This window comes from Leucoraja erinacea, chromosome 3, assembly GCF_028641065.1.
Source record: "Leucoraja erinacea ecotype New England chromosome 3, Leri_hhj_1, whole genome shotgun sequence".
Lineage (NCBI taxonomy): Eukaryota > Metazoa > Chordata > Chondrichthyes > Rajiformes > Rajidae > Leucoraja > Leucoraja erinaceus.
The window spans coordinates 37,727,691-37,744,182 of NC_073379.1; the positions used below are offsets into that span (position 1 = coordinate 37,727,691).

At 41.6% G+C, this 16,492-nt stretch overlaps 1 protein-coding gene across 1 annotated transcript in view; it reads left to right on the forward strand.

The window, feature by feature from the left end:
- LOC129695470 (protein shortage in chiasmata 1 ortholog) overlaps window positions 1–16,492 on the forward strand; it is a 47,628-nt gene that overhangs the window by 14,184 nt on the left and 16,952 nt on the right. The window contains exons 3-7 of the mRNA XM_055632445.1: window positions 2,174–2,358; window positions 3,916–4,033; window positions 7,735–7,846; window positions 10,876–10,997; window positions 15,666–15,759. Of these exons, the coding sequence (XP_055488420.1) occupies window positions 2,174–2,358; window positions 3,916–4,033; window positions 7,735–7,846; window positions 10,876–10,997; window positions 15,666–15,759 (631 nt within the window). The remainder of the gene's footprint in view (window positions 1–2,173; window positions 2,359–3,915; window positions 4,034–7,734; window positions 7,847–10,875; window positions 10,998–15,665; window positions 15,760–16,492) is intronic.

Here is a 16,492-nt window from a genome sequence, read left to right on the forward strand (position 1 = left end):
TTTAACATAGCACCAGTACATTTTATTGCAAGGAGAATGTTAATGTGTAGGAAGGAACTGCAGATGCTGGTTTAAACAAGCTGTTTGTTTTAGCTGTTTATTGTGTGAAATCGAGAAGCTGGTGCGACTTCGGTGGGGGAGGGATGGAGAGAGAGGGAATGCTGGGGTTATTTGAATTTAAAGAAATCAAAAATCATACCACTGGGTTGAAAGCTACCCATGCGAAATATGAGATGCTGTTCCTCCAATTTGTGTTTAGCCTCACTCTGACAATGGAGGAACCTAGGACAGAAAGGTCAGTGTGAGAATGGGAAGGTGAATTAAAGTGTTTAGCCACATGGAGATGGTGATGTATACACACTCCACTGCGTTATCTCTTGGAGATGGTGATGTATTTTGTATTGGAATGTTAATGCATTGGAAACAATTCAATGAGTGTACCTAGAGTGGGCAGGTGCACATATGTGGGAAGGTTAGACAGGATAAGCTTGTATCCACTGGAGTTTAGAAGAGTGAGAGGAGACATGAATGAAACAGATAAAATCTTGAGAGATTTTAATGGATAATGCGAATAGGTGATTCTTCTTCGTGTGGGACAATCTACCACCAGAGGTCATTATTTAAAAACTGGACTAAGTAGGACACACGGGAGGCCTGGTCCCCCAACACAATATTCCACCACTCCCCAACGCAATATTTCACCACTCAACCGTTCCCCCAATGTATTATTCCACCATTCACCCATAGCCCCTAACTGCACAGGCGTGACTGACGGGTTCCCCCCTGATCCCCCCTGATCCCATCAACCCCCCCACTCCGCCTCTTGCCCTCTCCCCCCCCTCCCCCCCCCCCCCCCCCCATTCACTCTTAGCAGCTCTCTGGCAGCGCTGCCATTCCCGCCCATTGAGCTCCCATTGTGACGTAGAACACGCAGGTATTACTGCGCAGGCGCAGCTGACGGGTGTGGGGCAGGGGGGGGGGGGGGTGTGTGGGGGAGGGGGGTGTGGGGGAGGAGGTGGGTGTGGGCAGGAAATGTGTAGGGGGAGGGTGTTTGGGGGGGGAGGGTGTCTGTGTGGGGGTTTGTGGGGTGGGGGGTGTGTGGGGGGGAGGGGTATGGGGTGTGTGTGGTAGGGGGGGGGGGGGGTGTGTGGGTGGGGGGGGGGGGGTGGGGAGGGAGGTTGTGGGGGAGGGGGGTGGGATGTGGGGGGTGTGGGTGGGGGGGGGTGGGGGGGGTTGTGGGGGGGGGGGGGGGTGTGTGGGGGGAGGGGGGTGTGGGGATGGGTGTGTGGATGGGGGGTTGTGTGGGCAGCGGGAGGGTGGTGTCTGGGCGGAGGGGAGGGTGTTGTGGGTGCGGGGGAAAATACGGGGGTTGTGAGGGGTATCACGGGGAGGGGGCGGTAGCCAGCGAGGGGGAACAGAGGGGAAGGGGCTGGAGCAGACTCACAGCGGTCGCTGGACCACTGGTCGCTGTTCGTTCTCCGCCGAGATCAGATTCTCCGCTTTCCGATTGGCGACATTTCCCGTGCTGGGCTGGGCCATTTCCAGTCCCTCCGAAAATTGTGTCCCGCTGGCCATCCACCGCTCCAGTAAAGACGTGATGGCGCAAGAAGGGGCGGACCGTCCCGCGGATTGACATGAGAAACGACTCCGCTGAAAGACTGCGCTGAACGCCATCAGAGGAGATCCATCTGCGCACGAGCGGCTTTTAAGATTTTTAAACTTCGCTAACGTTTACATTAGACCACCGATTGGAGCGAAACTTGGTGCAATCGCAGCGCAGAAGATCGATGAGTAAGCTGGCGAAAATTCGTAGCGTAATCACGTAACATTTTTGCGCAAATAGAATGACCGCGCAACCAGAAGATAACAAGATCAGAGCTTTAGTTACGTACAGATTGATGAAGGACCGCACATTTAAGATAGAGAAGAAATGAAATTATACAGTTAAATGCTGTTCAGATTACACCTCTCCTCCTCAAAGGTAATAGAGGCAGAATCTCTGAATATTTTTAAAGCAGAGTAGATACTTGAGTGAAAGGTTAACACAGGCAGGTAGGAATGTGGGTTTATGAAACAATCAGGTCAGCCATGATCTTATTATATGGAGTAGTGGGCTCCTAATGTTTATGTTTGTATGTGTATTCTTGTTTTGCCATGTCTTGTTCTTTTTCAGTCTGGAAAAATACTCCTGTTTGGTAGTCTACAGCCATCACGTTGGAACAGATTTTCCTTGGGTTCAGTTCTCTTTAGTGGTAGAGTATGATTACTTGGAGAACTCGAGTTGGGGTGAACTCTGCAAGCAACAGAATGTAAATCATATCATCTTTCAAACCCTAGTATCTAAAGATCCAGAAGCAGGTAACAATATCTGTAAGGAATGTCTATACAACTCCGTGAATCAATTTATGCACTTACAGAGCACTTCTTCAAGTCAACCTTGCCTTATTTCGTCCACAGATTTTTCACTTGTATGTGTAAATAATAGGAGTTACCTATTATGTGTAAATAATAGGAGTTACCTACTGTAGGTGAACAGAGGGATCTGGGAATAACTGTGCACAGTTCCCTGAAAGTGGAATCTCATGTAGATAGGGTGGTAAAGAAAGCTTTTGGTGTGCTGGCCTTTATAAATCAGAGCATTGAGTATAAAAGTTGGGATGTAATGTTAAAATTGTACAAGGCATTGGTGAGGCCAATTCTGGAGTACGGTGTACAATTTTGGTCGCCTAATTATAGGAAGGATGTCAACAAAATAGAGAGAGTACAGAGGCGATTTACTAGAATGTTGCCTGGGTTTCAGCAACTAAGTTACAGAGAAAGGTTGAACAAGTTAGGGCTTTATTCTTTGGAGCGCAGAAGGTTAAGGGGGGACTTGATAGAGGTTTTTAAAATGATGAGAGGGATAGACAGAGTTGACGTGGAAAAGCTTTTCCCACTGAGAGTAGGGAAGATTCAAACAAGGGGACATGACTTGAGAATTAAGGGACTGAAGTTTAGGGGTAACATGAGGGGGAACTTCTTCACTCAGAGAGTGGTAGCTGTGTGGAATGAGCTTCCAGTGAAGGTGGTGGAGGCAGGTTTGTTTTTATCATTTAAAAATAAATTGGATAGTTATATGGATGGGAAGGGAATGGAGGGTTATGGTCTGAGCGCAGGTATATGGGACTATGGGAGATTATGTGTTCGGCACGGACTAGAAGGGTCGAGATGGCCTGTTTCCGTGCTGTAATTGTTATATGGTTATTATATGGTTACCATTGAAAACGTATAGTCTACTGTTTCCCTGGCGACTTAATGTCATCAAGTAACCTAAACAGTGGATGCTGCTAAGTGCACAAAATCATGAAAGGAATAGAAAGACTTCATTCCCATGGTAGAGGCATCAATACATGGAGAAATATCCATTTAAAGAATTCTTTTCAGCTAGAGAGCAATGGGTATCTGAAATTCACTGACTTTAAACAGAGGCTGAATCCTTCATCACATTTTGAAAGCACTTGGATGTGCATGACTAACCTAACGTGCAAGCTAAACAGGAATTGGATAACGGGATGTGGCTGACATCCTGCTCTTTGACCAGTACAGGTGCAGTCTGCAGAATGACTATCTTAGAATCTCAGGAATTTATGGTACAAAATTTGCTGTCTCTCCATCTATCAAGCAGAAAAAGTGGATCAAAGTTTTGATAGGTACATTGATACTTTAAACACAGCTTCTGCACTCTTACAACAATGAGAAACAAAGAACTATCCCAACAGTCCTATCACTTCAAACCATGTTTTTAACTCATTCACAACTTATGACGATCACTTGGTTCCACTTTTTGCCTAATTCTGTATAAAAAAATACATTTGTACAGTGTTTGCCTAAAATTAAAATATTACAATGAATAACATTTCATTTTATATTCTCTAGGAAATATATTTGCCATTCATTCTAAGTTCCCATTGATGGAACTTCAGATTCCATATACGTTCCTGATGTCTGATGGCTTGTTGAACTTTCCATCCATGCTCCAAATTCTAGAATCAAGGTAGTTTTTACAGTTCTCTTCGCCAACTGTTGACTTGTGAAATACTTGGATGGGAATTAAGAAACATATAAAAATAGGTGCAGGAGTAGGCCATTCGGCCCTTTGAGCCAGTACCGCCATTCAATATGGTCATGGCTGATCATCAAAAATCAGTACCCCGTTCCTGCTTTTTTCCTCATATCCCTTGATTCCTTTAGCCCTCAGGGCTAAATCTTAATTTTGGAAGAATTCTAATAGATTTGGTTATTTTTCCCTTCTTGGGCTTTTGGACCCACAAGATCCTTTTACATACAAACTTACGAAATAGAAGCAAGAATAGGCTGCCTGGTCTCTTGAACCTGTTTTGCCGTTTAATAACATCACAATTAATCTGATTGCAACCCCCAGCTGTACATTGCAGTCAAGCCACAGTAAGCTTTCACCTCTACTTGCTCTGATAATTTTGATCACTGGTCATAAAGCTTGCTATAATAGAGAAGGCTGTATCTAGGGAAAGGCTTGGAGAGGGAGAGATCACAGCTCCCATGACATCCAATAAGAGATGATGAGAGAGATTGTTGAATCCGAGTGGGGTGGAAGGTGTAGGGGTGGGGCAGCTGGTCTTCAGGATTCCTATTCTCTTTGTAAAAGGATCTTGTGGGTCCAGCAGCCGCAGGTCCGGTGAACTGTGACATCGGGAGCTCGCGGGTCTGGGAGGAGAGAGAGAGACCGCTTCCCGGAGCTCCCGCAACGCGACTTCTCCAGCCGGTGTCACGGGGTTGGAACAACCCGGACCGGGACAGTACATCACCCGGCACGGCTTCATGGCCGTGGGACTCACCATCGCCCGTGGGGGTTCCAACCTTGGACTTCAGACCGGGAGCGGGGCCGTAAATCGCCCCGCGCGGCCTAAAATGGCCGTGGGACTCATCATCGCCCGCCTGGGGCTTGGACATCGGGAGAGACACGGAGAACAGGGGAGAGAAAAGACTTGCCTTCCATCACAGTGGCTTCACTGTGATGGATGTTTGTGTGAATTTAATTATGTGTATGTCTGTAAGACAGTGTCTTTGTTTGTATGGCTGTGGAAACAACATTTCGTTTGAGTCTCACTGGGGCTCAAATGATAATAAATTTGTATTGTATTGTATTGAATCTTCCAATCGAAGAGGATCTTCTCTGAATCTAGGGAGTTTTGTAAAGCTAAAACCAATGTATCAACTATCTCATTCATAAGACCCTGGGATAAGGTCCATGAGGACCTGCAAATGTGTTAACCTGGAGACTTTATCAGCCAACAAGTCCAACAATTTGCTCAATACCATTTCCCCACTGATGTAATTTTCTAGAGCTTGTTCTCTTTCTCACAGTTCCCGATTTACAGCTATTTCTGGGATGTTACTTGTATACTTCCTGTTAAACTCCAATGCAAAATATTTGTTTAATTCATCTACAATTTGTGATTTCCTTATTTGACTTCATTGATTCCCAGAGTCACATTCTTTTTGATCAAAGCTCACTTTCTTCATTTCATATATCATAGGAGCAGAATGAGGCCAGTCGACACATCAAGTCTACTCCACCTTTCAATCAAACCCATTCTCCTGCCTTTTCCCCATAACCTTTGACACCCTTACTAATCAAGAACCTGTCAATCTCTGCTTTGAAATTACCCAGACTTGGACTCCACAGCATTCTGTGGCTATGAATTCCAGATATTCACCACCCGCTGACTAAAGAAATTCCTGTTCAACTCCTTTCTAAAGGTATGTCCTTTTATTCTGAAGCTGTGCCCTCTGGTTCTACTCTCTCCCACTAGTGGAAACATCCTTTCCACATCCACTCTATCCAGGCCTTTCACTATTTGGTAATTTTCACTGAGATCCCCTTCATCCTTCTAAACTCCAGCGAGTACAGGCCCAGAACTGACAGACACACATCTTACGTTGAACCAATCATCCCCAGGATCATTCTCGTAAACTTCCCTGTAATGCGTGGGTTTCTCCGGGTTTTCTGGTTTCCTCCCACATGCCAAAGACGTGCAGGCTTGTAGGTTAATTGGCTCTGTAAATTACCCTCAGTAGCGGTGTGGAATGAGCTTCCAGTGGAAGTGGTGTCGGCAGGTTCGTTGGTATCATTTAAAAATAAATTGGATAGGCATATGGATGAGAAGGGAATGGAGGGTTATGGTATGAGTGCAGGCAGGTGGGACTAAGGGAAAAAAGTTGTTCGGCACAGACTTGTAGGGCCGAGATGGCCTGTTTCCGTGCTGTAATTGTTATATGGTTATATGGTTATAGTGAGTAGGATAGAACTACTGAATGGGTGATCATTGGTTGCTGTGGTATCAGTGGGCCGAAGCTGTATCTCTAACGCTGTATCTCTAAATTAAACTAAACTTAGTTGAAGAGAAATTTCTTCACTTGACAGGTTTTGATGTTTTAGAACTGGCTCCTCAGTGAACTGTTGGTGCTCAGTGATTGTGCAGTTTCAAACCTGAGATGGTGAGCTTCTGCACGACACGTGCGACCTCGGATTCGGACAAAATTTGTCTGATCTTATTTGACGGTAGTGAAGTACATTATACATTTGAAGGCACATACTGTATGGCTTGCAATTAGAACATTTAATAAAACAAAGCTATCCCAATGTAAATGTAGGTAACATATTTTTCAAGTGTGGGTCAGTGTCTTTACTGTGTGTACGTAGCTCCTGTGTGATGGATATCAGAAAGACTGTTGAGTAACATTTGACTTGAGGTGTTTTCTAGCAATTAATGATAACCATAATTTTTCTTACATTGCATTTTATTTGTAAAACATTTTCAAAACTTTGCAACCACTTTTAACATGTAGTCAGGATTGATACAATTGTTCTCAATAAAACATTTGTGCATGCTGCTGCCCTCAGGAAAGCAATTTGCAGAACCATTAATACTCAAAACCTGGCATCAGGAGAACAAATAAAGTACTTTATGACTTAAAATATGGAGATTAAAAAACTCTTATTCTTAATAATATATTTAAAAGACACATATATCTAGAACTTCCAGGAAGAATGAGTCTAAATAATTAATGTGTCTGAAGAATAGTCTCGGCCTGAAACATCACCTATTCCTTTTTCTCCTGAGATGCTGCTTGATCCGCTGAGTTAGTCCAGCATTTTGACTATCTTCGGTATAAACTAGCATCAGCATCAAACCTACATATGTCTTTGATGTTTGACCTCTTCACTGCATGAAGTTCATGATCTTATATTTTTGCATTTTCCTGCAGGTGATCCAGAAACTGGATCACCTGCAGGTGCAACGTGCAAACTCCACACTGACAGCACCTGAAGTTAGGATTGAACCTGGGTCTCTGGTGCTGTGAGCTGCAGCTCCACCAGCTGTGTTACTGTGCCAGTTGCCAGTTTTGTGCTAACATGTTTTCAATTACTCAATAACTTCACAATTATTTTCTATCATAATATACATTTGAAATGTATATGGGAATATTGTCTGGTTAGTCTTATTTTTAATATATTAATGAAACACAGTTAACAAGTATTTTATCTTTAATCTATGGCAAGAGGCAATAAAGGGGTAGGCAGTGGCATCCAGTTTGGATTTTTTTTAATTGAAATGTATTATGTCTCGTCCAGCGGTTAATACTTATTAAAGTTACGTGAAATATTTATGTAGGTATGTACAAACTTATTCTTGATATTACTTCACTTGGCAGATACAGTATAACTCTTTTGGAGAGAACCAGTAATGACGCATTACGCTTACTTGGAGGAACAGATCACTATGCTGTTATAACAGTGGATGAATGCACAGCTATAATATTGCAAGTAAGAAGAAAAATAATACTATTAGTAAATAGGAACTGTAGAATTTTAGAAGAAAATTTCCTCTTTGGCTTGATCACATGAGGTGTTGACTTTTGTAGTCCAGCAGCTATAAACTAGATAGCAGTCAGTGGGAAGTCCAAGAAAGGCAAAAATCCAGAAGAGCACAAAACCCCCCCAAAATTAGGTATGTTCATCCAACAATTCCACTCAACTGCAAATGATTATAGAATTCATACATTGAGAACTACTTTACGGTGGCTAATTAACCTGTAAATCCAGGTGTCTTGGGATCTGGGAGGAAACCTGGGGGGAAACCTATGTGGTCACAGGAAGAATGTGAAAACTCCACAACTCCATATGCAGCACCAGAGATCAGGATTGAACCTGGAGCAGCATCAGTCACTGAAAGTAAGCATGCAGGTACAGTAGGCAGTGAAGAAAGCTAATGGCATGTTGGCCTTCATTGCACGAGGATTTGAATTTAGGAGCAAGGAGGTCCTACTGCAGTTGTACAGGGCTCTGGTGAGACCGCACCTGGAGTAATGTGTGCCGTTTCGGTCTCCTAATTGGAGGAAGGACATTATTGCAATTGAGGGAGTGTAGCGTAGGTTCACCAGGTTAATTCCCGGGATGGCAGGACTGACATATGATGAAATATTGGGTCGACTGGGCTTGTATTCACTGGCATTCAGAAGGATGAGAGGGGATATTATAGAAACATATAAAAATCTTATAGGATTGGACAGGCTAGATACAGGAAAAATGTTCCCGATAGAAACATAGAAAAAAGGTACAGGAAGAGGCCATTCGGCCCTTCGAGCCAGCACCGCCGTTCATTGTGATCATGGCTGATCGTCCCCAATCAATAACAACGTGCCTGCCTTCTCCCCATATCCCTTGATTACACTAGCCCCTAGAGCTCTATCTAACTCTCTCTTAAATCCATCCAGCGATTCATCCAGCGATTCCACAAACTCACAACTCTCTGGGTGAAAAAGTTTTTTCTCACCTCTGTTGGGGGAGTCCAGAACCAGAGGTCACAGTTTAAGACTGAGAGGTAGGCCATTTAGGACTGAGATGTGGAAAAACTTTTTGCACCCAGAAAGTTGTGAATCTGTGGAATTCTCTGCCACAGAAGGCAGTGGAGGCCAATTCGCTGGATGTTTCCAAGTGAAAGTTAGATTTAGCTCTCAAGGCTAAAGGAATCAAGGGATATGGAGAAAAATCAGGAAAAGGGTACTGATTTTGGATGATCAGCCTTGATTATATTGAATGGCGGTGCTGGCTCGAAGGGCCGAATGACCTACTCCTGCACCTATTTTCTATGTTTCTATCACTGGGGCTCTGAGATAATAAGTGCCACTGTGTCTCTCAAAATATATAAGACTATACAGTATGTGCCAATATGATTTTCATACACCAGGAGTCCAGTTAACCTATTAAGTCTGTACCAGCTTTCAGAGCAATCTCATTTCCCTACTTTATTTCCTGTAGCCTATCTTTACAAAGGATACAAGGGTTAAAGGTAAAGTGTGTGAATTTTAAAAGAGAATAGTTTGGGTGTAAGTAAGTGAATTGAAGAACATGAAGATATTACTTTATTTAAAGGATATACAAAGGATATGGTAATTCTTTTTGCATTCTCTTGCACTTTGGCATTATGGTCAAAGGATATGGTAGATCTGTTAATATTTATTTAGCATTACTTTCGCAGTAAGGAAACAGACCATAATACCAAAGTGCAAGAGAATGCAAAAATAACTCAAATGAAAGAGTTTTCCAGTAGGAGATTTAAAAGATGGTAATGGAAAAATAACAATACTTAAGATGGACAAATCTCAAGGACTTTACAATTTCCACACAGGGGTTTCAAATAAGCTGGCAAGGAAATCAAAGATGCCTTGTTGTATTTTTTCAAAACCCACTATATTCTGAAATTGTGATAAATCTGGCTCCATTACTTAAGAACTGAGAGAAGAAGTTAGATAACTGCAGACTTGGTGATTGTTATTAGAAGGCAACTACATGCATCTATCACAGTGGCCTGGTAACTAAACATGCAAATAAGTGCACATTAAAAATGAAAAATTTGCCTAACGTCATGAATATCTATAGCAGAAAATATCAGATTATGTCCCATGCAAGGGATATGTGTAAAAGTTCACAGAATTGAAAATGAAAAGGATTTTCAACAACAGCAGAATTCAGATCTTTAACCAATAGAAGAGTCATGTACCAAAGTGGAAAAATGATATGCAAGTTGGAAAGCAATACGTTATGAAGGTGGAACACAATAATATTAAACAGATGGGTAAATTAACTAACAAATTGAACGGGGGAGGTCCAGGATTAAATCCAAGAAAAATAGAGATGTTTTGCTAATGATGAAAGGATGAGAGTTGTAGCACAACAAATGGTTTTGGGAATAATGGTATACAAATCACTGAAGGTCAGTGTACAGACAAAAATATACCAAATGTATTGAACAATATTCACCTCCACCTTTGGGTAACTAACTGACAAACAGCTCCCTACCCCTGCTCTTTTTCCCAAAACCCACCCCCCCCCCCCTCCTCATTTCTTCCTCCCCATCCCCCACTCCATTCCCCTAAACCCTGGCTGACCTTGCACCAGTTTCTCCCCTCCGCGTCCAGCTGCATTCCTTCCAACGGCTACACAATTTGCAACTTTTCTACACTTGCGTTTCACAATTTGCAACTCTTTATGCTTTTTGGGCTTACATCTGTCTTTTCATCTCTGGCCTTTGTCCAATAGTCTGTTTATCAAACTGCCCCTCGCCTGTATTCACCTATTATGGGTCTCTTTTCCAGTCTGAAGAAGGGTCCTGACCTGAAAACATCACCTTTCCACGTTCTCCAGAGATGATGCCTGACCCACTGACTTACCCCAGCATTTTGTGTCTTTCTTTGGTATAAACCAGCATCAGTAGTTCCTTGTCATAACATATTTTGGACAATTAGCTTTCAAATAATAATAGTTCAAGTATATTAATGTATTATATTTATTAGGATATTGAAGAGTTGACAACTGAAAAAGCATCAGATTTTATTATTCAAAGACTGACAACACTGACACTGCAGTACAGCTGTTGCTGGCTCGTTTTCTACCCCAAAAAAAATCTAAACTCACAGTAAGTAGAACACTATTATTACAAATACATAGTAATCACTTGTTTACTACAAGCAATGTCGATATTTTCAAAATCATTGATATAGCTCATTTCAAATTTCGCGATTATTTCCAATTATTTCTAAAAATAAAGGGTTTGTGTATTTGTGCAACATGATTGCATTTTATCATAACCAAAAAAATGTCATAGTTCAGTATCGGATCTTCTCATATCAGAAAATATCAACTTGGCAAGTTAATATTTTACTGAATATGACCTTCTGAACCATTTGTGGAAAAGTCTGCAATTCCCACATCACTCTCATTAGCCATTAAAGAACCTACAAAACAAGAGTGGAAACAAGGCCTTGTCCATTCCGAGGGACATCCTCAGAAGAAGGTTGTATAAAGAAGAGGATTTAACTGGATTCATTTTGCATATTATCCATTTTAGCACTGCTCAACTCACAGCGTAGAATAAACCATTTGCCGAACGACTACATGTGAGCTTCCACTCTTCTCTTTGTCCAATTGTATCAGCATACCTTTCTATCCAATTCTCCCACATTATTTATCCCATTTTCCTATAAATATATTGATGATATTTTTCTCTGTAAAACCTTATAATGATTGACTCTACGTTATGACCAGTGCTAAATTAGCTAATAATTTTAATAAAGACAATGTGGTACTTAAGGTATCTATTTTTCATTTCCCACCAAATTGTACCATATACCATAGAATTTATGGATGTGTATATATATATATATTCTATGGTATATGGTCACACTGATCTGATCTGTATTTATGCCTAAAATATTCTGTTGTGCTGCAACAAGCAAGAATTTCATTGTCCTATCTGGGACACATGACAATAAACTCTCTTGACTTGAAATTGGCAATATTTCCTCTAAGTCTATTGATTCAAATACTTGTCTTAGAAGTTCTATCACGTCATCACCCACACTTCTCTTTTGAAGAGTAAAAAAAACACTGGCATGTACAGTTATTGCTGTTGATTTAATCTCTTAGTTTTAGCACTGAGTGCCATAGAAACATAAAGAAGCATGCTTTACCGACTAATGCCCAGTGGCTCTGACATCCACTTCTTGAAGTGCTTCTAGAGACTGGTGATTACGCACATTAACTACAGCCTCCCAGCCAGCCATGATCCATTGGAGTTTGCTTGCCATTCCACCAGGTCCACAGTAGATGCCTTCTCCCTGGTCTTAAACTCATTTCTGGGACACCTAGACAATAAGGATTCCTACGTTAGACATCTATTTATTCACTATAGCTCTGCCTTCAACACCATAATTCCATTGAAGCTTATCTCCAAACTCCTGGACCTTGGAATCAACACCACCCTTTGCCAATGGATCCTCAACTTTCTCACCCACAGACAATTAGTGAGGATAGATGACAACACTCCCTCCACAATAAATCTCGACACCGGTGCCCCGCGAGGATGTGTTCTCATTCCCTTAAGAGCCTGTCCCACTTTCACGACCTAATTCACGATCTCTGCCGAGTTTGCCCTTGACTCATACTCGCAGTATGGTCGTCACGAGGTCGTAGGAGGTCGGAGGTAGGTCATAGGTAGGCCGTGATGCTAGTCGTAGGTACTCGTGGCATCAAGTAGGTCGAGGCGTTTTTCTAGCCTGATGAAAAATGTCTACGAGTAAAAAAGGTTGTGAATTAGGTTGTGAAAGTGGGACAGGCCCTTTACTATACTTGCTATACACTCATGAGTGCTCTAACTCCATCTACAAGTTTGCAGATGATGCCAGTGTGGTGGGCCAAATCACGAACAATGATGAGGTGGAATACAGGCAGGAGTTGAGAACTTAGTAATATGATGTCAGGACAATAACTTCTCCCTCAATGTCAGAGGGAGTGAAAGAGCTAGTTATCGACTTGCACAGTGAAATTATTATACATACAGTCCAGTAAAGTATTGCCATACCTAAACACAACCCCGATTAGCAAAATGTACAGAAATAGTCTACTGAGCCTGTATGCAAGAGGTGCCATGTTTTGGAGCAATTTTCAAAGTCCAGTCCATGCTCTAGTTCTTATGAGTGGTGCCCGATCCAAGCAAGCCCAGGCTGCTCTGCTGAAGACCACAAGAAATTGCAGAGAGTAGTAGATGTAACCCAATCCATCACGTAGACCAGACATCCCACCATTGATTTCATCTATACTTCACAGTGCCTTGGATAAGCAGCCAATAATCAAAGACTAGTCTCATCGGCATCATTCCTTCTTCTCCCTGCTCTGGTCCGGCACAAGGTACAGAAGCTTGAGAGCATGGGTCACCAGATTCAGGAATAGCTTCATCCCCTCTGTTACGAGGATTTTGCATGGTCCTCCCATAACCTAGGGTACCTCTACCCCTTGGACTTTGTCTAGGGAACTGATGTGCCACAGTGATGAGAACTATATTCTGCACTCTGTATCTTCCCTTTTACTCTGTCTATTGTACTTCAGTTTGACTTGATTGTATATATGTAGAGTATTATTTGATCTGATTGGACAGCATGCAAAAACAAAGCTTTTCACTGTACATTGGTGCAAATGACAGTAATAAACCTAAACCAAGTGTGATATCCTTATAAATCTATTTTGCATCTTCTCCAGCACCTCTGTACCAGAATTGTTTCATGGATTATAAGTGTGGTTTACTAGAGCGCTGTATAAATTTATACAATGTCCATGCTTTTCAATTCTATCATTCTAAAAGAGGACATCCATGGTTTGTAATTTTAATAACACCTTCTTCACAGGTGCAACTACTTTTTTGTGATTTGTGTTTTATTGGTGAAAATCTCTTTGCTCCTCAATTGCTGATCAAACAGGATGTGGGTAATTATTAGTTTTATCAAACACCGCACACTTGTTCAGATTGAAATACATTTGCAACCATTGCTCATTCCATAAGTATGTCTCGTAGTATTCTGTTATGCTCTTTATAAACTTAATAGATACCTATAATTTGATCCTTTGTCTTCCCTCTAGGGTGAGGAATCGTGCTGGCATTCTTAAACTGGCAGTTAAACAATACAATAAATAGTTTAAATTTGTCAAAATTTGTGTAAATTACAGAAACATCTTTATTCTTAGAAACATAGAAAATAGGTGCAGGAGTAGGCCATTCGGCCCTTCGAGCCTGCACCGCCATTCAATATGATCATGGCTGATCATCCAACTCAGTATCCTGTACCCGCCTTCTCTCCATACCCCCTGATCCCTTTAGCCACAAGGGCCACATCTAACTCCCTCTTAAATATAGCCAATGAACTGGCCTCAACTACCTTCTGCGGCAGAAAATTCCAGAGATTCACCACTCTCTGTGTGAAAAAAGTTTTCCTCATCTCGGTCCTAAAAGATTTCCCCCTTATCCTTAAACTGTGACCCCTTGTTCTGGACTTCCCCAACTTTGGGAACAATCTTCCTGCATCTAGCCTGTCCAACCGCTTAAGAATTTTGTAAGTTTCTATAAGATCCCCCCTCAATCTTCTAAATTCTAGCGAGTACAAACCGAGTCTATCCAGTCTTTCTTCATATGAAAGTACTGACATCCCAGGAATCAGTCTGGTGAACCTTCTCTGTACTCCCTCTATGGCAAGAACGTCTTTCCTCAGATTAGGAGACCAAAACTGTACGCAATACTCCAGGTGTGGTCTCACCAAGACCCTGTACAACTGCAGTAGAACCTCCCTGCTCCTATACTCATTTTGCTATGAATGCTAACATACCATTCGCCTTCTTCACTGCCTGCTGCACCTGCATGCCTACTTTTAATGACTGGCGTACCATGACACCCAGGTCTCGTTGCATCTCCCCCTTTCCTAATCGGCCACCATTCAGATAATAATCTACTTTCCTGTTTTTGCCACCAAAGTGGATAACCTCACATTTATCCACATTATACTGCATCTGCCATGCATTTGCCCACTCACCCAGCCTATCCAAGTCATCTTGCAGCCTCCTAGCATCCTCCTCACAGTTAACACTGCCCCCCAGCTTCGTGTCATCCGCAAACTTGGAGATGTTGCATTCAATTCCCTCATCCAAATCATTAATATATATCGTAAATAGCTGGGGTCCCAGAACTGAGCCTTGCGGTACCCCACTAGTCACTGCCTGCCATTGTGAAAAGGACCCGTTTACTCCTACTCTTTGCTTCCTGTCAGCCAACCAGTTCTCTATCCACATCAATACTGAACCCCCAATACCGTGTGCTTTAAGTTTGTATACTAATCTCTTAGGTGGGACCTTGTCGAAAGCCTTCTGGAAGTCCAGATATAACACATCCACTGGTTCTCCCTTATCCACTCTACTAGTTACATCCTCGAAAAATTCTATATTCTTTTTCTCGTGGGTTCTTTTTCTCGTATTATACTTTTGCTACATCACAATATTTTGTATCACATCAAAAAGTTCATTTGCCTGTTCTTTTCTCATTGCACTGAACATCAATTTCTACATTTTCTTTTCATGGTACACAGGAAAAACATTTATTTTATCTTTAATCAGGTTTGGGCAATAAATTTACAATGCAGTGTCCCAGCCAAGAGTGAGATCCGATGTTGGTAGCAGAGCATTTTGAAATGATCTGGATAAACTATTTATTTGATTTTTAATTTTTTTAATTATTTTTAATATATCCTTGTTTCCTTTTTTTCAGATACTGTTTCAATGCAAAGGTTTTTCACAATCTGACCTTGATCTATGCAGCATTAGTGCTATTCATGCTGAAATCTGAGGAAACTGAAGTGAAGGTACAACCGGATAACGATGAATTAGCCAGTAAAATTATTTTTCTGTCCAAATCATTGCAGAAAATGTTTCCATGTAAAGTGAAAGAGTCCATCAAGTAAGACAATGTCTAAAAAGGAAACCCCAAGTGCACACCTAACTATTCTCTCAAGAAAATTGTTTTGATAAAATTGTTAAGTCACATGGAAGGAGATCCTGCTTAATTGTGATAAATTGTTCAAATGATAAGCATACCCCAAGCTTGTGACTCTTGTTTCTTGGACGAGGTTTAAAAATGTATATAATCAAAACTTTATGCAGACATGTCAGAAATATTTTAAGTCATGCAAGAGAAATGCCCACAATGGTTCTCTTGTTCAGCTGCCATAATTTTGGCAGAAAATCTACAGAAACCTAAATAAATGGGTGTATCTCACGAACACTGATTTTCTGCGATTTTAACATCTCTTTGAATGCCAATAAATGGGCCAACCCCTTATGTTACAATGGATAAAGCTGCACACTAATGCTGTAAATTGTTTGAATCTGGCAATATTTTTGTAGCAATAAATTTAAGTTCAACCAAATTGAGACCAATGTATATTTTTAATAGTTCTCTCACAGTTCTCATCATATTTTCCAGATATACAAGTAACCTTTTGTCAATACTTTTTGATCATATAACGTGTTATGAAAACTTTACAACGCTCAGACCTAGTCATTGTCGATTCAATGTGAAATTAGATGTTATCGTGA